This window comes from Hemicordylus capensis, chromosome 4 (assembly GCF_027244095.1).
Source record: "Hemicordylus capensis ecotype Gifberg chromosome 4, rHemCap1.1.pri, whole genome shotgun sequence".
Taxonomy (NCBI): domain Eukaryota; kingdom Metazoa; phylum Chordata; class Lepidosauria; order Squamata; family Cordylidae; genus Hemicordylus; species Hemicordylus capensis.
The window spans coordinates 110,356,906-110,381,775 of NC_069660.1; the positions used below are offsets into that span (position 1 = coordinate 110,356,906).

Below are 24,870 nucleotides of genomic sequence, written 5' to 3' on the forward strand. Positions count from 1 at the left end.
TAATTCCATGTCCTTATTTATATACTTCTCCCATGCCACTACAACAAGTCAGGGCAGGCCCAGTCACATGACTTCTTCAACACATAGCTGCTTCAGAAAATGCTCGGGGACAAACTATGCAGTCCTCTGTAATTTCCTCCCAATGTTAATGCTTACTTTGAAAACAAAAACAAAAGCAGTCCAAGAGGGCTCCCAGTTTAAGTGGACAATTGGCAAGGGCGATGCTCTTTAACCCTTTCCTCTCCAGCCATTTCTCTACTTGAAATCTCTTTTGGGATCACATACCCCTGGAGGAGTTAGGCACTGAAGGGACAGGGACAGGTTTGTCACACAGCAGAGGCCAGTCAGATTTCAGTCTACTCAGTGTGTTATTTGGAGTTAGTATGACAGTGTTTGTGGCCACCCAGACACGGACACCTTTGTTTGCTGCCAGGTGGCTGGCCCACCTGTTCTCTGATTGTTCCTTGCTGTCTAGAGCCCCTGGTGGCGCAGTGGTAAAACTGCCGCCCTGTAACCAGAAGGTTACAAGTTCGATCCTGACCAGGGGCTCAAGGTTGACTCAGCCTTCCATCCCTCCGAGGTCGGTAAAATGAGTACCCAGAATGTTGGGGGCAATATGCTAAAATCATTGCAAACCGCTTAGAGAGCTTCGGCTATAGAGCGGTATATAAAATGTAAGTGCTAAGTGCTATACCGAGGCCCTCTGGCCCACCTTGCGGGTGTTGTCCTGGCAGGCTATTGCTCATAATACTTCACTTTGAAATGCTCTTCCCCGCCAGATTCGGTCTGTCTCCTCCCTTTGAGCCTTTAAGATCTTATTGAAGACGTTTCTTTTCTGCCAGGCGTTTGCCCTTTAAATCTCTATCTCTCCCTTCCCTCCCCCCCGCCTCGCTTTCCTTTTCCTTTTCCTCTTTAATTTTAAATCTCGGATGCTGTTCTTGTCTGTACACTGCCCTGAGTCTGTGGATTGGGCAGTATATTAAATCACTTAATATAAATAAATAAATAAATAAATAATCTCTTGCTGCACCAATTCGGAGGTGTTAGTGGCAGCCAGGAACTCTCCTGCCCTGGCCCAAAATAGGTAGTTTGACCAGCCTCTTCCTGGCATGCTAGATACCCAACTCCTTGGCTGCAGCTGTGCTGAAGCCATCTTGGAGTGCTCCAGGATTCACCAGGCCCTCGTGCCAGATCGCAGCAGGCAACTGGAAGAGAACTGGTCAGCTAAGGAGCCTGAGCACGCCAATCAGCATTATGCAAGGCTCACAATCCCCCTTTCCCACTGCTTTTCTTGCATCACCCATTCTCATCATTCCTCTGCCCCATTGACCCCCTCCCCCCATTACTGCATGTGATATTTGGTTCCATCCAGTCAGGAATGCCTGTGCTGAGTGGGCCACATGCCCAAGTCCAGTCAGTGCCTAATCATACAACAATGTGGGATTACGATGCTGAGTTAGTGCACTTAGAAAGTGAAGGCCTGTCCCCTTGGCGGGTTCTAAAGCACTTACAATGCAAGCTCCAAATGCATTATCTGCCCTTTACTGGCATCACAGTACATTAGGTTCTGTAGCTCTAGCCCCAGCAATGTGATCTGTTGTAACAAGTGTTTACCCCTGTTTTATATTGATTTGAAAGTGAATTTGAACACAGTTTCCATGAGCCTCTAACATTATTTTTGAGAAACAAAATCTTCATGGTTAATTGTTCACTGTGTAATTACGCCAGCAATAGTACACCAAAGAAACAATCTGAAAGAATCCTAGATATTGATCAGTAGGCTCAGACACTAGGAATTACAATCTCTGCTTTATATTGTACAATTGCAGTTTATTGCCAATTTTACACTTAAACTGCATTGAGAACCTACTAGAATGGCAGTACTTTCCCAGGTTTAATAGCTTTAATATTCTAGCCAATCTTACATTATTTCCAGATGGTGATAAAGACAAACTCTTCTCATTCTCCTTTGCAAACAGAACAAGCATACATTCAACAGGGAAGTAAATGTTATTTATAATTAACTATCAAGAGCCCACTCATGCACAACCTCTTGCCTGGCTGCCATGGAATATAGCAGTTCCACCAAATGATGCACAAACTACAAGCAGATGAACTTCAGACATATCAACTCAGTGATAAACTGAGAACTCCAGGTAGATTAGCTAATTTACTCACTCAGATGGGTTACTGTTTATTCCTTAAAGAGCCTGCTTTTTGCAGCTGTCTGAGGCTGGGGGCTATAGAACATAAGCTTGCTGCCAAAGCAGACTGTGAGAGAGCAATTGGACAAAGCTCAGGGTGTGTGTCCTTTACCTGCGCAAATGGAGATGTTTAGCAAGGCAGCATGTAGATTCTAAACATTCTAACTGTGGGAAACAGTCAGGATGTTTAGAGTACAGCTTCTGAGAGGAAAGAGAATTGCCAGTGTGGATGGAATCAAAAGTTAACTTCCCAAAGTTTCTAGGAACCATAACAGCTGTGGGGGACAGACTGAGGACTGGGAAGAGACCCTGGACTGTAAAGGGCCAGGAGCTCAAAAGCCAGCTGGCTGAAAGATGCTTGCCAAGTAGGTAATAGAAGAAGCCAGAAGAAGCTGAGGAAAGGGTAGATAGTGAAGGCTTGAGGAAAGGCAAGAAGGGTTTGATGTGGGGGTGGGTACTGAAGAAATACAGTAGTGTTTAATGCCAGGAAGAGACTAGTCAAGAGACTACATGGTGATCTGAGAAAACAATGGGTGACCAAGATGTAGAGCCAATGCAATGGTATGTCGTCTGAGGCAAAACTTCTCAGAGGTCCTAGGATCATAAGAAAATGGAGAGACAAGGAGGTGCTTCACACAAGCAGTGTGAAGCACCATAAGGGGGTTTGTGGGGAAAATGGGCTTGACTGCTCATTTAAGGAGAGGCAATTAGGCGGGCACGGCTCCCATGGCTGCACATGAACAGCTGAAACCAGGCTGGGCTCCCTTAGCCCAGTTTCAGCTGCTCGTGTGAATAGCCTCAAGGGGAGACTTGGTCAGAGATATGTAGTCTCGACTTGCTTAAAGACAACTGAACCTTTCAGAATTGCCAGAATAATAATTCTGATTATTTGCATTGCAGCATCATGGCCTGATTATCCTAAAAGGGCAATAAGGACCATGAAGGCGACTATAATACTGATTGGAACTAACCAGCCAATTCCTTAGGTGGAGACTTCTGATAAAGTCCTTGAAGGTTAATCAGCAGGTTCAGAAAGATAGCACTGTCAAGTCATTCTGAGACTGTACTACTTTCAGAATAAGAGACTATGAGGCTATTCCCACAATCGCCCAAAAGCAGGCTAAGGGAACCCACCCTGCTTTTGGCTGATTGTGTGCTGCAACAGGAGCCACATGGCTAACCTCATTCAATCCCCCTCCCCTTAAATGAGGTTAACGGAGCAATCACTCCGTTAACCTGTTTTTTTGCTCGTGTGTCGCCACGGCACGTGGCAACACGTGAGTAGACCCCCAACCGGGAGGCTGCAAGCAGGGGGTCTCTCCAGGATGCCCCATGCACTTGCATGGGGCATCTTGGACCTTACGGGGGTGATGCAGCCCCCGCTCCCCACAGCCCCTGCTGGCTCCGTGACGGAGCCGGCAGCCTTGTGGGTGGCCAATCCAGCCACCCGGCTATGAGCGGCTGCTCATCTGTGGGGAGAGCGGGCTAAGCCCACTCTCCCCGCAGAACCCCATCAGGCGCTTCACAAATGTCATGTGAAGCGCTTCTACGTGTTTTTAATGCTCTGGCCTCTAAGAGATTTCTATACTAGGTGGTATATAAATTCAATAAATAAATACATTAAATAAATAAACAAACAAAAAGCAAGCAAAAAAACCTACAGAGAACATACCACATTGACTAGTGCTCACTAGGATGCCACCTTTCTTCTCCAGGATGCACTACTTTTCTACATACAAGGGCTAACAACCAGACTAATGCTGCACTAGTGGAACAAAGAAAGATGCACGCGTACACGCAAGAAGGTCACATAGCTGAGCAGATGCTCAAAGTTGCTCCAGCTCTTGCTGTCTTGGTTTGTTTGTGTAAGCATTGCACAAGGATAGTGGAGAACTTTGCATAATTCCCTGCAACATATATGGACTGAGGGAAAGGTTTAATGGCAGGAGGCCAGGTTGTCCAAGCAGACCCTGTTGCAGCAGTGAGTGCAACACTAGTCTGGAACACAAGCTTCTGGCTTTAGTGGAACTATCTAGTGCCATATCCTAGCACTAGTGACACGTGTTTGCACTAGTGCAGCATTAGTTTGGATGTCAGCCCAAAAGTTTTATGTAAGAGAGCGTTCAAAAATGCAATCTGCTACCTGCAGTCAGAAGTGATACAGACCTTGTATTGGAATGTGAGACTGTTTTGTTTACCTTTTATTTTTACATAAATTTAGATATTCACTAAATCACTAAATGTGATTAACTAATTCACTAAATGTATAACACTTTATGCATTTGATGATATAGGATCTAAACCACAAATGCTTTTGCTCATTTGTGGATTAGATCTTACTCTTCGAGATGTCATGGGACTCTTTCCTGCTTCTGAAATTCAAAGGACCATCTCCCCCCATCCAAACCTGCACAAAATTTAAGATCTGCATCAGAAGCCTTCTCCTGGGTGCCTCTGACAGCTGAGGTTAAATAGATAGCAGCCTCAGGGCCTTCTCAGGGATAGCAGTCAGGAAGAGGGCCTTCTCAGGCATAGCACCTCATTTGTGAAAGAGAGGCACCAATGCTTTTTTCTTTTAAAAGACAGGAAGATATTTTAAGACCTCTATGTTACTGGAGGCTTTTAAAAGTTTTTTTAATGCTTTTTATAGCTTTTCCAATTGTCCATTCTCTTTATTTTTATTTTGTTTTTTATCTTACCTAAGGGTTTGGGTTTTTTAAAATTACCTTTGCTTCAGCCTAAAAAGATTTATTGTCATTATTGCTGCCTTAAAAAAAAAAAAAAAGAGGACTGGTTGGTTGGTTTTATATAAGCCGCTCTGGATATTGTTTGAATGGAAACACAATCTATAAATACTAGAAATAAATTAAGTGTATCTCCTGAATCTCCATTAATCAGGAGCTAAACCTTTAATTGCAGCTTCCAGTCCTGAAAAATCTCAAATATGGGATCAACTGAAACTCTGTTCAGAAGCCATGAATGAGTGTGTGTGTGTGGCATATAGTTACACCATCCCCAAGAATGCACCAGCAAGCCTTGCCCCTGCCAGGATGTGCCTAAAGCCCTGCCTTCCTGCTCAGCACAATTAGTACTCTTGGGCAGATTCTTCCCATGATTAGATCACTGGGGAAAGGATGTTAATCGGTGGATATCAAATTTTGATATCAGAAATATCAGCCCTGAATATATTACTCAACAGGTCAGCCATCTACAGCAGGGGCAGGCATTAGGTACCTCAAGAGGTACTGGTAGCTCCTGAGCTCATCTGAACTAGCTGTCCAGAAGTTTGGGCTTGCTTTTGTTTCCCCACCCTACCCTTCTCTTCCAACCAATATTGCAGATCTGATTGGCTGGCTGAGTAGGGGATGGCTGTGCCTTTTTAATCTCTCTTGCTTTGAATGTTGAGGGTTTATCTTATTTTACCTCCAGTTTCTTCTCCCACAAAGAAACTTTCCACTTTTCTTACTCCCTTCATATCCTGCAGCAAAATTATCCTATAATTCAGTGGGGTTGATGTTAAAATCCCTCATGCTATCAACAAAGCATCTTGTACAAGCTGCAGTTTTGTGACAGGCTCTGCCTCCCTGCAGCTACTATTTTGTGCTGGTAGTTCCCAAGGCTCTGACAAAAAAGCATGCCGGGGGCGGGGGGCAGTAACTCTCAGAAGCCTTATGGCTGCCCACACCTGATCCACAGATTATTGCACTATGTAGTTAGGCTTCATCACACAACTCATAAGAACATAAGAACAGCCCTGCTGGGTCAGGCACAAGGCCCATCTTGTCCAGCATCCTGTTTCACACAGTGGCCCACCAGATGCCTCTGGGGAGCCCGCAGGCAAAAGGTATGTGCATGCCCTCTCTCCTGCTGTTGCTCCCCTGCAACTGGTATTGAGAGGCATCATGCCTCTGAGGCTGGAGGTGGCCCACAGCCACCAGACTAGTAGCCATCGATAGACCTGTGTCCACCATGACAGATCTGTCTAAGCCATTTTTAAAGCCATCCAAGCTGGTGGCCATCACCACATCCCATGGCAAGGAATTCCATAGATTAATTATGTGCTGTGTGAAAAAGTATGTCCTCTTGTCAGTCCTAAATTTCCCAAATTTATCCCTGCTAAATATTGCTTACTCTGAATCCTCATAATGTGTAGGTCCATTGCCAATTTATGAGCAACCTATGGATTAGATTTTTGTACAAAGACAACCAGACTAAACTATTGCACAAATAGTATTCTAAGTGGGTTGGCTTATGATGGGACAAATATATGCTAAAACATGATGCATGAATTAGCCTTCAATGAGTTCATCTCCAGTTGTTCCACTGGTGCGCATGTATTTCTACATCAGAAATTCCTTTACTCCTTAAAGAAAATAATCGGTCCAGGATCCAGCTCCTGTGTGAATATTACCTACTAAAAAGCTGCATGTTCTAGCAGTGAAATAGATTTAGCTGTGAATTCATTATAGTTGTTTATTTCCTTACATTTGATTTCACTATTCCCCAAGAATTAATTAGAAAAAACAGAAACTGTCAATGTTGACTATGAACATTCAACATCAAGGTTACTGTTGCGTTTCTAACACAAGGAACTTGTGAATTTTTTTTAGTTTGCTGCTCTTAGATGTTTTTGTTCTTTTTTAGTTCTTCAAAGGGGTAATAAATGCAAGAGAAAGGGAGGAGAAATGCTTACATTAGTTGCAGCATGAGCACAGGGGTAGTTTGCCTACTTGCCCTTTTTATTTCTTATAACTCATTAAAAAAAAGGAAAAACTCATCATGGCAAGGGGCTTAGAGAATACTAGGATTCTTTTTGCATTGGTTTTACACAAAGGATTGCAATGGTTAAATAGGAAGAGCTGCCAATTCTGTATTCAAACAGGTAACCCCAAAAGAAGATAATGGCAACTTTAGTGTGGAAACAGCTTTTAAATATTAAATTGTTCCTCCATGCTCCTTGCCACTGCATCATTCCTGAAGAATATGAATGAGTTGAACCCTGGCTCTCCCTGTTCATATTCCTTTGCTGTCTATAACTTTCCACTAAATATTATCTTTCCCTCTAACTCCCCTCCTTTAATTGAGGCTTAGCTACTGCCGCCTGTGACTGTAGCTGCTGAAGTGACGTATGTCATCATTATGCTCACGAGTCTATATTTCATTTTAAAAGAAATGACATTTCGGTAATGGGGAGAAAAGGCCTGAGGTTTCTGAGGCATAGTAATAAAAACAGACAAAAACCTGGGCTGTTAAATAGGCAGATTTTAAGTAAGTAACACAGCCACACAGTTGCTGCCTTAAAGTCTCCCCACCCAATAGAAACGCATCTTTTCTTCACATCACATCGATCCACCTCCCACCCCACCTGAGTATCTGGAACTTTCTCACTTACCCAGGGCGAGGATGGTTCATTTTTTCAGAATGGCTTTTTTTTTTTTTTTTGGCCCCCTTTTTTTTTGGCTGATGCAAAAGGGGAAAAAAGTGCAGATTGTGGTGTTTAAAGGCTGAATGCTTTTAAAAGAGAGAGCTCATCTTAGAGGCTGGCTGCTGATCTGCCTAGACTCTTTCCAATGCCCTAACCCAGCCAATGTCTCTCAGGAGGCAGCCTGCGGAGTCCTAGCTTTGCCCCCAGCTGACTGTACCAAGACATCTCTTCCCGTTGCTAAGGGAGGACCACGTGGTGATGCTTTTGAAGGAGGAGGGCGCAAAAATCCCTCTTAGCCCAATGAATTGGGAGCGTGTTGGAAGCTCTCTCGGCTGATAGGGGGAACCGAGCTGCCATTTGTGCAGTGTTGCAAGCAGGTTCCCCAGGCGCCTGACTGTAACCCGACACACACGGACACACACACACACAAGCCGGGCAGCCAGCTCCTGTCCTGAGCTGCGGACTGGGAAGCCCGTGGGAGCTCGGAAAAGACGGCGGTGGTGACCGCTGGGAAAATAGCCTTAGCTCTCAGGAGGGGTTCATCATCACAGGGAGGCTCTGCCTGTGCCTGCTTATGGTTTATGAAGTGCTTCGAAACAGAGAAGCACCATCATGCGGCCATCCATGAATGCTGCCTATATTAGTAGTCTATCGTTCCTCCTGTTTTGTTTTGTTTTTGTAAGGTTCAGGATTCAACATGACTCTAAGTCCCCCAATACTTATTACTTGGACTGATTCTGCTGTACACAATACCGGGGTTCCCAAACTTCTGAAAGAACGTTGGGAACTCTTCTGTCAGAAACCTTCAGCTCAGGTTCCCCGGGCGGAAAGCATACACAAATTTAAATATCGCAATTACGGAGACTGGCTCACATTCATTCACACCAAGTTACTCACAAGCAATCCTATTGAAATTAATGAGGCAATTTTACTTGTCCCTTTCATTTCATGGGGAGTACTCGGTGATAGTTTTCTGAAGTCTGTCAGTCAGGCAGAGGGGAGGAGTATGCTGAGCTTCAGCAGGTAGCTACCCAAACAGGAGCGGAGACACATGGCTGAGGTGGTATCAGTTTCAAACCAGTGAGTGATCCTTAGATGGGGAATAAAGAGCACAGCCACAGCATGGGGAGTCTGAGTACCCCTCCAGGTATCCCTGGGACTAGTACCCCGTTAGGAACCCCTGCTGTATACCACCTAGAGTTCTTCATTAAGCTCTCAAGAAATGAGCAACTTGCTGTTTGGGTCTCCATGGCATCATAAGTCAATGTAGGTGGGGGCGGATGGGAATGGGAGATACTACAACAAAAAACAGGAAATCGAGTGATCCTTAACTTTATTAGTGATGTTGCATCATCAGCATACATGGCACCTTATGGAGTCACATGTGAGTCCCTGCGCTCAGGGAGCTTACAAGCTAAAGTAGACAATGGAGACAAGGGCAGGGGGTAGTAGGGAGGACTGAATGTGGGCCAATACAGTCATGGGTCCTATGGCTTGGTTACAGTTGGGAAGGAGAATTAAAAGGATAAGTAAGGATGCAGATTCATTAATCACTGCAGGTCATATATTTTGCTCCAGGGATTGTGTATCACTGAGAGTTATGTCACTGTACACTTTTGCTCATTCTGTCTGAAAGGGGACATTGTACAACTGGAAAAGGTGCCCCCGCCAAAGGAAACCAAAATCTTCTGGGGAGAACCTTCCCTATGAGGAAAGGTCAGTGGCTGCCATTTAGAGCAAGAAAGCAGTGGCACAGAGAGAAAGCAAGCTAGCAGCACTTCCCAGCTAACTGCACAGTGCAGTGGGGAAAGGGCTATTTTGGATGCCACCCCCTTCCACAGGACACCCTCTGTGCCATCCTCAGACCTGAGGGCTGCACAACTCTTAGGGACATATTTTCAGGTGACACAGAGGGTATTTTGGGGAAGAGGACAGCATCAAAAAGGGAAGGGGCATCAAGAATTGTCCCTTCCCTGGTGCACTGGTGCAGTTAGTCTGGCAGTGATGTTAGTCTGCTGCTCTCGCTGCACTAGTGCTTCCTCAATGTGAATGCCAGCCAGTGGCTAGGCTTAAGGGGTCTCCTTAACTACTTGTCTTTCGAAGGCTGCAAGGGAGTACAGTGTGACTAAAGTGAGGGGGTGCACTGAAGACACTTGAAATGCAGGCAGACTATTGAGGATCAGCATGACAGCGATGAGCCTCCAGACAGTTGTTCTGGGTCTTGAGGAAATAGCTGAGTCTTTGATATGTTGAGTACTAGGAAGCAATGAAGCATCAAAGTGGATATATTGGATAAGAAGACTGAGATATAGAAATGTACAGAAGGTCACTCTGGAGTTGAGAGATACAGACGAATGTCATCAGCATAGAGGTAATACTGAAAGTCATGAGGCTTGATGAGATAACCCAGGGAGAGATTGTCAAGAGAGAACAGCAAAACAACAAACCACAACTCAGATGATCATATTAGAAAAATAAATCTGTTCTGGATTGAAAATAATGTAAAAGAAAGGAAAGAAACCCCAATCCATTTGCCACTGAAGATCAGGAGAAGGCAGACATGCTCCCTTAAATCTCAGCTGGAGTAATTGTGTGCTGTATAAAAACAAGGTGGATCTCAGCTCAGTGCAGTGCTGACATTTAACCAGCCTGCATAGATCAGAACTAAGTTTCACAATTGAAGCAAACCAAGCCCGGTCTGTGGTGGACTGGTTTAAACAGGTTTGGCCGTTTGAGGGGAATATGCTTTGTAAAGGGGACTTTGGTGAGGATTCCCCTTTACAAGCAAAGGGGAATCCTGGCTTTAAAAGGCTTCTAAAGGCAGCTGGGTCCTCACTGGATTCCCCTTTACAAGCATAGCCCCTAGAACCACTGAACCAGTACAATCGAATGGACTAGATGGTGGTTCGACCAAACTGGTTTGTGGACCGGCGGTTTGGATCTAATTCAAACTGGTTTGTGCAAAACCCTACTTTCAGCAGTAAACAAATCATGAGAATCCACCCAATATGTACCAATAGCACTTTTGAAAACAAAATTAATAGGCATATGACCAAGAGGGGTGAAGTGGCACAGGAGCACACAACAAGAGAAAGCTACATTTATTTATGTGTTTATTTTTACATTTTTGTACCGCCTTTCATTAATCTTAAGGCGGTTTATAAAACATTTATAATATAAAACCATAAAAACTACATAAGAATTAAAATGGAATATAAAATACTAATCTAATTTTCAGAGATGTACTTACTGTGTTCCAGGGCTGAGCCCTGGCATTCAAACCTTGCTTACACGTATAGAGTACTTTTCTGCCATGCTGGTTTTTAATTTTAAAATGTTGTAACAAAATAAATTAGGGGCATAGCTATAATTGAATGGGGGGGGGTGTCCCTGGGCCCATGAGGGAAGAAGGCCCACTGACTGGGAAACAGCCCACTCTTTGCTCTCCTATGTTGCCTCCCTGACATATTGACAAGGTGCTGACAACTCCTGATTTGACGTGTATGATATTGTTTGCATAGAAGCAAAAGAAAGGGCATGCCTTGAATGTTTTGTTCTTCATCATGTCCATATAGTTTTTCTGCAGCAATGACATTGGGTGCAGGGGGAGATAAGAAGGCAAGGGGCATTGGGGGCCCAGCTTCACTTCTTGTCCCAGGGCCCACTTCATCCTTGCTACGCCTCTGGCAAAAATGGTGCAACAACAGAGTTGTCTCAGGCCATTGCTGGTCTCCTCATTCCAGTCTGTAGGCAATGACTGAGAAGGCCCAAACCTCCCTCATTGTCGTCACACAGAGCAGGGACCCCTCTGATGACCTTGTCGAGCTGGCAGAAACCCTTGGGAGCAGGTGGTCCCTCAGGTATTAAAGGTCAAAATCAGCACCTTGAATTGGACCCAGAAACAGATTGGCAGCCAATGTAGCTTTTTCAAAATAGGGATAATATGGTCCCAGTGGGCAGCTCCAGATAACATCCTACCTGCTGCATTTTACACTAGCTGCCGTTTCTGGATATTCTTTAAGGACAGCCCCACATAGAGTGCGTTACAGTAATCCAGCCATGATAATCCACCCAGAGATGAAAGTTTGGGGTCTACAAATTTGATAGATACATAAATAAATAACTCTCATGACTAACAGAGACTTGTGTTTTGGGCAGTATACAAATGTGTTAAATTTAAAACAAAAAACAAAAAACAACAACTTGTGGGAACAGTGGCCAGATCTGCATTCTCGAGAAAGGGATGCATGCAGCTGGCACACTAACCGAAACTGAGCAAAGGCACCCCTGGCCACCGTCTCCACCTGAGCTTCCAAAAGCAGAGCTGGGTCCAGCAATACCCCCAAGCTGCACACCTGCTCTTTCAAGGGAGTGCAACCCCATCCAGAACCGGTAGAATCTCCTCATCCCGATTGGCTCTCCTACTGACCAACAGCACCTCAGTCTTACCCGGATTCAGTCTCAGGCCACATACAATCCATCACTGCCTCCAACCTCCGATTCAGAACTTTCTCTGCTTCCCTATCATCGGGTGACAAGGAGAGATAGAGCTGAGTGTCATCTGCATATTGCTGACAACTCAGTCCAAGTCCCCGGATGACCTCTCCCAACAGTTCCACATAGATGTTATACAGCATGAGAGACAAAACCGAACCCAGCGGGACCCCACAGACCAATGGCCATGGAGCCGAGCAGTAGTCTCCCAGCACCTTCTGGACCCTCCCCCCAAAGAAAGGACCGAAGCCACTCCAAAACAGTGCCTCCAATCCCTACTTGAGAGGTGGTCCAGAAAGATATCATGGGCAATGGTATCGAATGCCGCGGAGATATAGCTGTGCATGGCAGGGACAGCAATAAAGATGAATTAAAGTTCATCACAGGTGTGAAAACAAGCATGTTTTCTTCTTTTAATTTTTCTTGTGTACCATTTCTTTTATCTCTGGATTTTTACCTCTTGTTTTAAGAGAGATGAGGCATGTCTGTGTAACTGTGAATGGTGGAAACAGCTCCTGCTCTTTTATTATAGCACTGAACCTGCCAAAGTTTAGTCAGTGTCACAAGAAAAGTATAGTGGAAATCAGAGAGCCATCATTCTCACAGACTCTCCCAATACAGTATATGTCATCTAATGATAGCTGAAGCTGAGTCCCTATAAAGGCTTCATAACCCATTCCATATGTTATTATTCTTACCAACAATGTGCACTCTGGAGCTTGTTCCAGCCTCTCCCTGAAGCCTGCCTGAGGGAAGCTGTGGGCTAAGCGAAATTAAGCTGCTAACTGAATCCATCTCTAGTCATTATCCTACTTTCATATATGCTCACATCGGCCGGACAAGTGAAAGTATCCCTAGCATTCCAGCTTCCCATTATCTATTCTGGAAGCCTACCTGCTTGTTGAATCAAAGACTCAGTTCTTGGTAATAAGAGTTTATATGAGGGCTGAACAATTCCAGGTACAACACAAAAATTGAGTTTGAAACTAAGAATTTGATTCTGGCACCCAGCACAAAAAAAATTGCAGTCTGAGACATATATTTGTTGCACAGTAAAGACACCACACCATGCATGATAATGGAGAGCCTTTTTGCCACATGACACTTATTTCTGTGTAGGAAACTTACATTTGAAAGAGCCATGTTTTCTACTTCAGAACAAATGAATTCTCCAGACCTGGTTTCTATTTATAACATTTCAGCTCTTCTAATAACTAATATTTCTGCCTCTTGTGGCATTTCAGATACTTATTGCATTTACAGTATCATCATCAGTTTATTGCCTTTTGAGGAATTTGCAGGCATTTCAGACCGATTGTGGTCTTGTTCTTTGTGAAGGGGGAAGGTTTTATTATATTCATGGCAAACAAAATATAATTAAACAGTAGTTTAAATAACTTATTAGAAAAAGAGTAAAGTCCTGCAGAGTTCCAGTTCTCACTGGGTAACATTCTACATGAATCTTAGGTAGAAAGTGTAAAATTATGTTTCAGATAAATACTGTTATTTCTCTTTTTTCACTGGCAAAAATGTGATACATCTCATCACTACAGATAAGAACTAAATTAAAAGCAGAACTAGTATGACACCTTCTGGTGAAAAGTCAACAACACTTCCCCCTTTTTACTTTATCCCAGTTTAAGTCAAGCTTCTTCATTCTGCATATTTTCTTGCTTTTCCCAATTGATCCAAGAATCTGACTCTACACATCTATTGTGTAGAGTAACAATATATCCTTCTTTTTCCCCTATTTGCAATTCCTAACATGAGACAAAATGAAAAAGATAAATTCCCCAAACAAGACACGATACATTAACAGGCTATGCAGGTTTACTAAGAAGTAAGATCCTGTGTTCAGTGGAGCTTACTCCCAGGCAGTTGTGCATAGGATTACAACCTGGGGTTTTTTTGCCTGCATTACTCCTACAGAAACAGTTGGTTTGATTACAGAATGTGTGTTAACAACTACTTCTAGATGCCCTAGAAAATGGCACTGTACTGATGCATGTATTTGCTCACTGCTGACTTTAAAAAATACTTCTCTAGCTTTAATAGTGTCTGGCATGGGGGAAGGTTCAGTACAGCATCTCACACACAGTGGGCACAAGGCAGTTTCTTGGAAATGTGGCTTCTCTTATTATAATGCAATGGGCAGAGCTTGGTCATAGAGCTTTTTTGTTTGTTTTATTTAGGTTTTTTGCACAGGCCCTGGCATCCATAAAGAATAATGGTAGTTAAGCAAGGCTTATCTATAAGAGGGTCAGTTGTATTCTGTTGCTATATTAAAGGCTGTTCTCACGAGCAGCCCAGCCAGGGGTGGGGTGCTCTTCTGGAGCACTGGGATTAACCAATGACCGAATAAACTTATAACTAACTAACCCTTGCAGGTAGCCCAACTTTTTACCCCAGCCCTTAGCCAGGGTTAAGGGTGTGAGCGCACTCTTATCCCCAAAGCCAGGGTTGTATGTATGCTTGGGATGCACACAGCCTGAGCCAGGCAGCAAGAGCAACAGAGTCAGGCGGCAAGAGTGCCCAGCTGAGGGAGGATCCCTCAATGCACTACACTCCTGGCTTGGTGCACTGAGGGATGCCGAAGGACTTCCTCTTCTAGTTGCCGGCTTTGCCACTCGCAGCAGCACCACTCATGTTCCTTGGCGAGCAGCAGAGTGAACTGGGAGGGTGATCGGGTGGCCTTCATTAGTAATCTCTCATGTTCAATAACACTTTGCATTGACAACAGCGCAAACCCTGTCAATAGCTATATAGCCTTCAGGCTGTTTCAAGCAAGGTGGATTCTCCTTTCAGATGCCAATGTTCAAGTCCATCTCTCTAATGCAGATAGGTGAACCAAAGAATCCTGTAGCATAACCAGTTCAGATGACATTTAATAGGAAATTAAGATCAATGCATGAACAGTACAAATATACTCCTAGGCTTAATTTTAGGAGAAGTTGATTTACACACACACCAATAATTTCTTCTGTCTGCAAGCCTTTTGCTAATTAGCCAGGCAAGGGCTTGAACCACAGTAGTTCCCAAAAACATTTCATACACTCCCTTTGAGCCCTAAATGTAGCAAGGATGGTATATGCTTTCTAACAATGGCACTGTAATTGTTTCTGCTTTCTATAAAATAGAACACTTGACAGATGATGCTCCATCTGTCACAGAGAGACCTGCTATTAATTACACTTGTACTGGTCTAGAGGGCTGCCTAAACTCTTAACTTGTGTTCTAACTTCCAAATTAGCTACTCTGTCCAATTAGCTTCAGCTGTTTGAGACAGGCAGTAAGCCAAAATGCACTCCCAGGATAAACAGGCATTCTAATGAATCAATCAACAAGGTTACACAAACCTGTAATGCAGTAGGCCCTATTCTTTGAGAAAATCCATTTAAAATTAAGGTTTATTTTTTGTAAAGCATTTAGCTTCCACAGTATTAGTTGTAGAATTCCCAGTAAAGATCAGGCACTTCCACCTTTTTATTCACCTTGTATTTTTCAGTTGTATTCAAGACAGTGCTAAAGTGTTATTGTTTTTGCTGACTGGTAGTTTATTAGCATAAGATTATCAGATGGTGTCAGTGAATGACAAGATTTCACTACTTACTTTTCTTTCTGATGCCCTAGCAACATTTTACATGATCCTTATAAGGGCAAACCAACTTCTATCTTGTAGATTGAACATGGTTTGCTTTATTACCTATTTGGGCGAATATATATGATTTTGGAACTCATAATAATGGTCAAGTCGAACCTTACATTTTGTATTCTGGCAAAAACATGACTAATAATATATACTTGCATTTCATCGAACATGAAAGGTGCGCATAAGTAGAAATAATCACATGCTGCTTAAAAAAAAGAACTCAAGTGGCAGCAGGAAAGGATCCTAATGTTTTAGTTTTGGGTAGGCAATTCAAATGTATAACTGCATTATTTACGTCTTTGAAAGAAGAAAAACTTACTTACAAGTAGAGAAAAAATGTTGAAAAGCACATCTTTCCAAAAATGCTTCTCGATTCACTAAAGTTTTTATGTTTTTCACAGCAATTTTCTCAGCAAAAATAGGAATATGATGAATATTTATATACCATTTTCAACAAAAGCTTCCAGAGCAGTTTACATGGATATAAATAAATAAAATGGTTCCCTGTCCTCAAGGGTTTACAATCTAAAAAAGAAACATGACAGACACCAGCAACAGCCACTGGAAGGATATCCATGCTGTAGGTGCTAAATCCATGTATGCAGAAAAACATAAAACCACATGTGTCATGGGAAATCCCCTCACTGCACTGGTAAAACTGCTCCAAAACAGATCAAGTAGTACTGATGATTGTCGATCTTAGATTTGAAGTAGGGTGGCCTATTCAGTTGCCACACTGAACCACCACAATTGAGCCCCAGCACATGATCACTTCCTAGTTGTTCTCACTGTGCAGACAACCGCAAATTCTCCCACTGCTGCCCAGCATTCAGTGGCATAACTACGATCGCTGCATATTAAGGAAAAACCCATTTATTTGACTGATTTATATATTGTACTATCTGAGAGTGGTTTATAGCATTTTTTAAAAAATCCTCTCCTCAAAAAGCTTACAATCTTTTAAAAAAGGTTTTTAGAGAGAAGGGTCTGATGGCAGTTTGGTGTGCATACATACATCCTATATTTGTGTCCTCTCCCTCCTTTTCCAAGGATATACTGCTTATATGTAATCTTCCCAACACTGAGCAAAATTCAGCAAGTGTGTGAGTTGGAGTTCTATCAAGTGAATATGCATTCCTGCTGCAGATATGTATCCCTAAATGATGGTATGCCTTACTGATCAGTTTCACAGTTTAGAAATAAACAGTACAGAAATTCATGGGGCTAGTTTGCTTGGTGATGGTTTTTTTAAAATTCTGAAACAATAGGGATTTCAGAGCACAATTCTCTGAAAAGCAGATATAAAACACTGCAGTAAGCATTTATACTTTATAATCCGAGATAGACCCAAATGGACATTTAGCATTTTCAAGAGAAAGTAGTAGAACATGATACATCTGCATCTGGATGCAGAAAAAGAACAGCATAAGCACTACTCACTTGATACTCTCCCCACGTTGAGTGAAGGCAGGGATGCGGAAACCGAAACACACCAGCTAACCGCACACCCTGAGCCAATTTGTTGGCTGGTAATACCCCTGCACATCTCTGACTTCAACACCTGCTTGTAGAGTGTAGCACGGCATGTGAAGAGTGACCCTCCCCATGATTCAGAACAGCTAGGATCCTCTATCACAAGGAAGACTCATCCCCACATCCAGCACTGCCCTTTACAGCCAGGTGCCCAAAGGGGTGGCCAGACGGTGTGTTTCTGCTTTGGTTCCTCCCCACATTTCAGTGAACACAGGGGACTAGTGAATAGAACTAGTGTCTAGGACAGGCCAGAAATAAGCCTTTAATATTTACACATTTGATATAAAACAGGTACTGTGTATCTGTCCAAATGAGTGCCTATTGCAACTATTATATCTTGCCTCTGAATTACATTTATAAAGGGTGGCTTCACATCACTGCCTGAAAGCAAGGTGGAGGGAACCAGAGCTTCCCGGAAAGCACTTGCTATTGGCGTGGGCAGCTATTTCTGGCCATTTCTGTATTGTCCAAACCCAGAAATGTTTGGCTGCCAATATTGGGTTCCCTCTGCCACCCGACATTCTGTGGCCAACTTCAAATGCTAGTTATAGATGTCAAGCGGAGGGAACCCAACATTGGCAACCCAACATTTCTGGGTTCAGATGACCTGGAAGTGACCGCTCGTGCCAGTAGCGTGTGCTCCCCAGGAAGCTCCAGCTCCCTCTACCTTGCTTTCAGGTGATCATGTGAAACTCCTCAAAGTATTTAAAGTGTATTGCATATTGGCTATGATGAATATTTGTAGGATACATTCAGAAGCACTTAATATGATTTAACAAGTAAGAAGCACCATTTTCCCCAAAGCACCTTGGCTGTGGATTATATTTTTGTGAGCATCTGCCACCTTCTCCATTGGATATTCAGGGCCAACTACTGGTTTCACCCAGCCAGCTTCTATCCCTGCAATCAGTGATGCCGCACATTCACTCAGCTCTTCCTAAAGAGAGAGGACAACATTTTAATCAATCATTAGCATAACAGATAATATTTCTCCACTTGTCAGAAATAGAATTCATGATATTGGGGGGGGGGGCACAGTTGTAAGAATCCTGTTAATCTATAATTGCCTGGGGGCAAGGGTTACAAATGTGACAACACCACATCTGTCATTCTAAGTCTCAAGATCAGCTCTTTTTCAAGATACTAATGCTATGAGAGAACATGATTTCAGTGGACAGGAAATGAATGTATTCCAAGAGCTTACATAAAGTTCCCCAGACTGAAAAGTTGGCCATATCCAACTATAGGTTGGAAGAGTTAAGAACTTCCCATGTTCGGAACTACAAATAATTCAGAGTACACAGCTGAGCTTGTGTTATAAATGACACGTTAGCTCCCCTACATGAATTCTGTAAAAATATTGTATAATTTTTTTTTTACCTTAGATGCTGAGAATAAACTAAGTCCTCTGATGCTTGATTCTTTCAGCATAGTATCCCTAGGGTTGATCTCAATGGGACCTCTACTACCTACAATCTGTCACAGAAGTGATAGAAAGAATGAGATATAATGGAAGTGTAAGGTTTGAACATTCAGCTTCTCCAGAGATGTGGGTTTTCTGGAAATTTTTGAACTGGAAAGTTCCCCCCTGCAAATTTCCCCCTCATTTGCATTTTTCCTTAAAAAATTATATGACCTACAGGTGAAACTCGGAAAATTAGAATATCGTGCAAAAGTCCATTAATTTCAGTAATGCAAATTAAAAGGTGAAACTGATATATGAGACAGACGCATTACATGCAAAGCGAGATAAATCAAGCCTTAATTTGTTATAATTGTGATGATCATGGCGTACAGCTCATGAAAACGCCAAATCCACAATCCCAGAAAATTAGAATATTACATGGAACCAAGAAGACAAGGATTGTAGAATAGAACAATATCGGACCTCCGAAAAGTATACAGTGTACTGTGCTTGATTGGCCAGCAAACTCGCCTGACCTGACCCCATAGAGAATCTATGGGGCATTGCCAAGAGAAGGATGAGAGACATGAGACCAAACAATGCAGAAGAGCTGAAGGCCGCTAATGAAGCATCCTGGTCTTCCATAACACCTCATCAGTGCCACAGGCTGATAGCATCCATGCCACGCCGCATTGAGGCAGTAATTGCTGCAAAAGGGGCCCAAACCAAGTACTGAATACATATGCATGCTTATACTTTTCAGAGGTCCGATATTGTTCTATTCTACAATCCTTGTCTTCTTGGTTCCATGTAATATTCTAATTTTCTGGGATTGTGGATTTGGGGTTTTCATGAGCTGTACGCCATGATCATCACAATTATAACAAATTAAGGCTTGACTTATCTCGCTTTGCATGTAATGCGTCTGTCTCATATATCAGTTTCACCTTTTAATTTGCATTACTGAAATTAATGGACTTTTGCACGATATTCTAATTTTCCGAGTTTCACCTGTAGTTATACAGTAGAAATATACCTCCACCATATTAATTTCTCGTCACTGTACCTAAATGTGGCCAATTAAAAATGTTAGAAATTGATTCCCCCCGCCACCCCGGCCCGACAGAAATATAAAGTATTGGGCAAGGGGAGGGGGGGTGATGTCCAAAATGTTCTCCACTCCACATCTCTCATTATAAAAGTGAAGCATATGCTTACCATAACCCTTCCTCCCTTTGACAGCAGCTGCAAATCATTGGCAAGGTTGACATTTGCTAGCATCTCTACAATCACATCTATGCCTTGCGTACCAGCAGTTTCCTAATAAAAAACAAATGAGTTATTCTGTATTACAAAATCAAGTCAGTTCCTTGTCTGGGAGACTTGTATCACAAGTTACAATACTAAGACATGATACCATACCAAAAGTTTTATTCCATAACTTTTTAAACATCCAGTTCTGACAACTCTTATACACGTTTCATTAGCCTCAAGAGAGCCATGCCAGTGTGTCTAGATTCAATAATAAGAACTGATATATGTTAAAAGGAACCTTTTATATATTCTTATGAACAAAAAGCTGATATCTTGGAAATGTGTAAGTAAACATATACCTCAGCTTTAAAAAAACCCAAAACACCAATTATTTACACTACTGAACATTAATTATACTTAATACTGAACTGTTAAGGTTATTCATTAGATAGACTTCAGAGTCAGAAATGCAATACATTTCCCTCTTGCACATCAATTCTAGGCAAAATTCACAGGTCTCCATTAGATTCAGTTCATGTCATCATGATTCTCACATTGCATATGTGGTTTTACATTGCATATGTGGTTTACATATGGGGTTTTAGAGATCTGTGATAGAGAGGAATGCCTGGACACATTATTGCCAAGTTTCAATGGGGCAGTGAAGACTATATTGTTTAGATAAGCTTTTTACGTCTAAGTGGCATCACTAAGTGGCATCACTTTTTATGTTTAAGTGGCATCATTAGAATTAATTTTATTCTTCTGTGTGCAAGTGCATTTGTTATGTTAGTTTATATTAAATGTCTCTCCTAGATTTCTACAGAAATCCAGGACTCAATCAAATTACCCCTCAATGTATAGTAAGGGGCATACAATTGACTCCATGATCCTTCCACATCTTTTTGGAACCAGAAGGATCAGGAACATAAATAGGTATACCTCGGTATTTGTGGGGGTTCTGTTCTCCGCAATTACAGCAAACAGCAAAACCGCAAATAAAGAGTAATTAAAGTCTATGGGATCTTGGGGGTTAGGTTCTTGGAGGCCTGAAAATCTTGTAAAAACCAGGCAAAAATCTTTAAGTAAATTGCCCTACCTTGCTTTGTGGGCCTCCAGCAGTCCAGCAATGCCCCCAGAAGTCCGAATTTTGCCATTATTCTGCGATTTTTCACTGGCGGGGGGGGGAGTGTTAATTGAAAGAGCCACAAAATGGCTCCCTCTGAAGCCATTTCCGGTCACCCTACCCCCTCGACCTGTTTTAACACAAATTCAACCTCTCCCCCCTTTTTTCCGTGTATGCCATGGTCAGATTTCAGTTTCCCTGACTGTGGAAACATGAAATTGCAGATGCTGGATTCATGGCTAACAAAGTTTGCCTGTACACAGTCATTTACTGCTGTACATGCCACATTACATTAGAGTATATCTGTGGTGGGAGAACTTACAGCCCTAATGCCACACAATCCGAGTAAGATACTGTTAGAAAGACGAGCTTGTGAACTGGTCTTTGCAGTATCAAAAGTCTAGGAAAGCCAGCTGTCTGCACATGCTGCCAGTACAAGACTTATCACCTGCAGTATATTTCACAAATTCATTAAGAAGGGGATAAATTAAATGAATTTTAATAAGTTTTTAATATTTTAATAAATGAAGGAGCTGAAATATAACAATTACCTTAATCTGAGCCACGTAATCCTTCTTTCTGTGATTAAATACTTTGTGGGCTCCATTCTGTAAAACAAGACTCATTCCTTCCTCAGTCCCAGCTGTGCCCAAGATCTTTAGGCCATATGCCCTCGCAATCTGGCATGTTGCTATTCCAACCTAGACAATTACAAGAAGATGTGTGTAACAAATCTCTTTGTCCACTAAAGTTTCCAATGGGATATTGTAAAATAGCATACTGGTTTCCCAGTCCTATATCAACAAAAATACCACAGCAGCTTCTTTTATAATTTCTGCCAACAGTATGCCATATTTCCAGTTAAGTATTCCTTGAGATACCTGCACAAAACAATATACTGTTTCTCATAGTAGCCACAACTTTCTTGAAATGAAATCAGGGAAATAAATAATTAAGCTAAACAATACTTCCTGCTTCCTCTTCAAAGCTAGTTTTTACTCTCAGCTAAATCACCACATTAAGCTACTCCAGAGATGTAGGCATTCTGGAAAATTTTGAACTGGAAAATTTTCCCACGCAAATTTCTTCCCCATTTGAATAAAGTTTGCTTTTTTCTCTTTTAAAAAGTTACTATACATAATTTCCTGATGCCCTAAATAGATTCTGCAGTATTACAGAGGAAGGGAAAACTGCATGAGGACTCCCACAGGGCTGCCCAACATACTATTACTACTGTCATATACTGACAGCAGGGAGCAGGGTGCAAAACCATGAAGTTGTTCACATATCCACTCTCTGTGGGGTTGGGAAGGGTGAGGAGAAAGCAGGGTCATTACATACCTTCCCCCAAGACTGCTGGTTTCTTTGCAGTGCTTGTGCATTCACATGATCCATGCTACGGTGAGTGGCACAGCCATCTAGAGGCTGGGGAATGAAGCCCAGCCTCCAGAAATCCCACAATGCATCACACAAGCACAGTGCATTGAGAGATTTCCCCACCGTTGAGCTCTCCTGCCGTCCAACTCTATGAATGCTCAGGCTGCAGGCAGACTAGAGAGTGGAGTAGAAGGGCGCACTTCCGCTCTTCTACCTATGAGCCCAGGTACAAAACCCAGGCAACCCAGTGCAGAGCACCAGGACTGGGACTGCTCCCAATGCCCCACAAGAGCAGCCCTACCCAGGTAGGGCTGTGCAAGTCCGGATAGGGCTATCTATGTGAATAACCTTTTTGTTTCACCTTGCGCCCCAAGTTACTGAACCTGCTGATGGGCATAACACAGTCATCCAGTCTTCAGGTTTGTAATGCAATGACTATTACTCACCAGTAGTGCGCTTCTAAGCAGTACTTGAAACTCATGCTGTAGAACCACACTTTACACTTTTAAACTTTACAAAAGAGTTCAGGAGGCATGTTTTCATCTCATGGCACACCTATAGCACTAAAAAGCCTACCGCCAAGTGGACAAGGATGATCACTGTTTGCAGGCCTTCGATTGCTAAGAAGTGCCATGGAATGAACTCACAGAAAAGCACTTCACATCTGACTAAAAGAAAATTTAAAAGGCCACCTCACTCAAGGATGAAGCCAATATTAATGAATTAATAGCTATGGATGCAAAAAGAAGAAAAGAAAAGAAAGAAAAGAAAAAGAATAAAGTCTACTATGAGACAATTCTGAAGTGACTGCCTAAAATAAATAGCTGTATATGAGCAGAAAGACATTGCATCACCACATATGGCAGCAAGGTTTAGATGTAATCCACAAGCCAATACTGAATTCTCATAGGTCTGTTTTTTTGTTTTCAGAAATTGCTCTTGCTATGAGAAATTGTGCCAATATCTTTGGGTAGCCTGAAAGTTTTAGATGTGTTTGGATGCAGACGTGCTGTCAAGTTAGTGATGTGGAAGACTAAAGTTTTCAATTTCTCTTCATTTCTCAATCCAAATGCCTGGCATGATTTCAGTGCTTAGGACTAAAAATTAAAGATCAATTTCTATTTTGCAGAGAATGAAGTAATACAACCAAACCATGGCAACTTGGGCAAAGAAAACCAAATTCCACACTTAAGCTTGGGGACAGAGACAAGGAACTAAAGAAAACACATAAACTGTATTTCATAACTAGAAGAGAACCTATTTAGTTATAACATTGCACATTTTGAAAAGGTTCTCTATGGCCTTGAAGACGAAACACATAATGAAAGCAGACTCTCATAAAGCTAGATTTAAATGTCACAGCAGCCATGTCCAGGCATTACAGAGAGTTGCTTGGAGCCTTGCCCACGTGCCAATATGTTCTAAAAATCCGCCCCTCCCACTTGCCGCAGTTAAGCGTATTTGTCTCTGCAAGACAAATGCTGTTCTCATGAAGAGATCCTCCTCATGATGTGGAATCTTGGCTCAAGTACAGCACCAATCTCTGCAGACAAATGCTGAACTATGGAAAGTGGGAGGAGGGCAACGTTTCAGAGCGTGTCAGCATGGGATTGGTGCTTCCAAACATACTCTGTACAAAGTATAGCATCCCCAATATATATAACACCGGAACATGTTATGTTCACACACACAGAACAGGAACCAACATGATTACAACTATCATTGCATTTTAACTCAGGTTCTCTCAACATCAGAAGACCTCTGAGCTATTTTGAATACTCCTGTATTACACGGCTAAGCTATTAAAGTTACTGTGAAGAAAACAAAAAAAGTACTAAAGGGTATGTAAGTATCTCCTTATGACGACGACATGTTGCTGCTCTGCTCTGTTAAGGAATTATGATCGGAGACATTAGCTGAAGCACAGAGTGATTTTTCAAGATACTTACTCCTCCACTTGCTCCATGAACTAGCAAGGTTTCTCCTGCTTTGGCAGATCCTCTGGGGGAAACAAATACAGAACATTATCAACATTATCATTATTGATATACTAGTGGTTTAATGTAGACTTAAATAAAATCAGTCAAGATTATGTTCAGTAGCACAGCTATGTGCCAGAGCTTTGGGAAATATCAAAAGTATTCTAGATTTCAGAAATCTAGTCCATGGCAATGGAAGTATTTATACAGTAAGTTTTATAGATGTAAAACTTTTTTTTAACATATAATAGTTACCATACTATCTGGATCTGTGTCCACAGACCAGTCCTGCAAATGAGGAGATGGACAAGAAATATAGTGGTATTGGGTGGATCAATCATATTTCCTATGCTATGAGCAATCAATACAGAATGGAATTTTCACAAACAGCCAGCGATCCTAGAAAGGTAGGACAACAGGCTTA

At 42.3% G+C, this 24,870-nt stretch overlaps 2 protein-coding genes across 9 annotated transcripts in view; both read right to left on the reverse strand.

Moving 5' to 3' along the window:
• The window catches only part of ERICH3 (glutamate rich 3), a 120,059-nt gene extending 112,216 nt beyond the window's left edge, over positions 1-7,843 (reverse strand). For all 4 annotated transcript variants that reach the window (XM_053244571.1, XM_053244573.1, XM_053244570.1 and 1 more), the window contains exon 1: positions 7,597-7,843. In XM_053244571.1, the coding sequence (XP_053100546.1) occupies positions 7,597-7,616 (20 nt within the window). In that variant the 5' untranslated portion in view covers positions 7,617-7,843. The remainder of the gene's footprint in view (positions 1-7,596) is intronic.
• Positions 7,844-14,990: 7,147 nt separating this feature from the next.
• The window catches only part of CRYZ (crystallin zeta), a 67,813-nt gene continuing 57,933 nt past the window's right edge, over positions 14,991-24,870 (reverse strand). For all 5 annotated transcript variants that reach the window (XM_053246359.1, XM_053246357.1, XM_053246355.1 and 2 more), the window contains 5 exons: positions 24,417-24,468; positions 21,642-21,791; positions 19,929-20,030; positions 18,686-18,781; positions 14,991-18,242 (listed from right to left, as the gene is read on the reverse strand). In XM_053246359.1, coding sequence (XP_053102334.1) covers positions 18,078-18,242; positions 18,686-18,781; positions 19,929-20,030; positions 21,642-21,791; positions 24,417-24,468 — 565 coding nt within the window. In that variant the 3' untranslated portion in view covers positions 14,991-18,077. The remainder of the gene's footprint in view (positions 18,243-18,685; positions 18,782-19,928; positions 20,031-21,641; positions 21,792-24,416; positions 24,469-24,870) is intronic.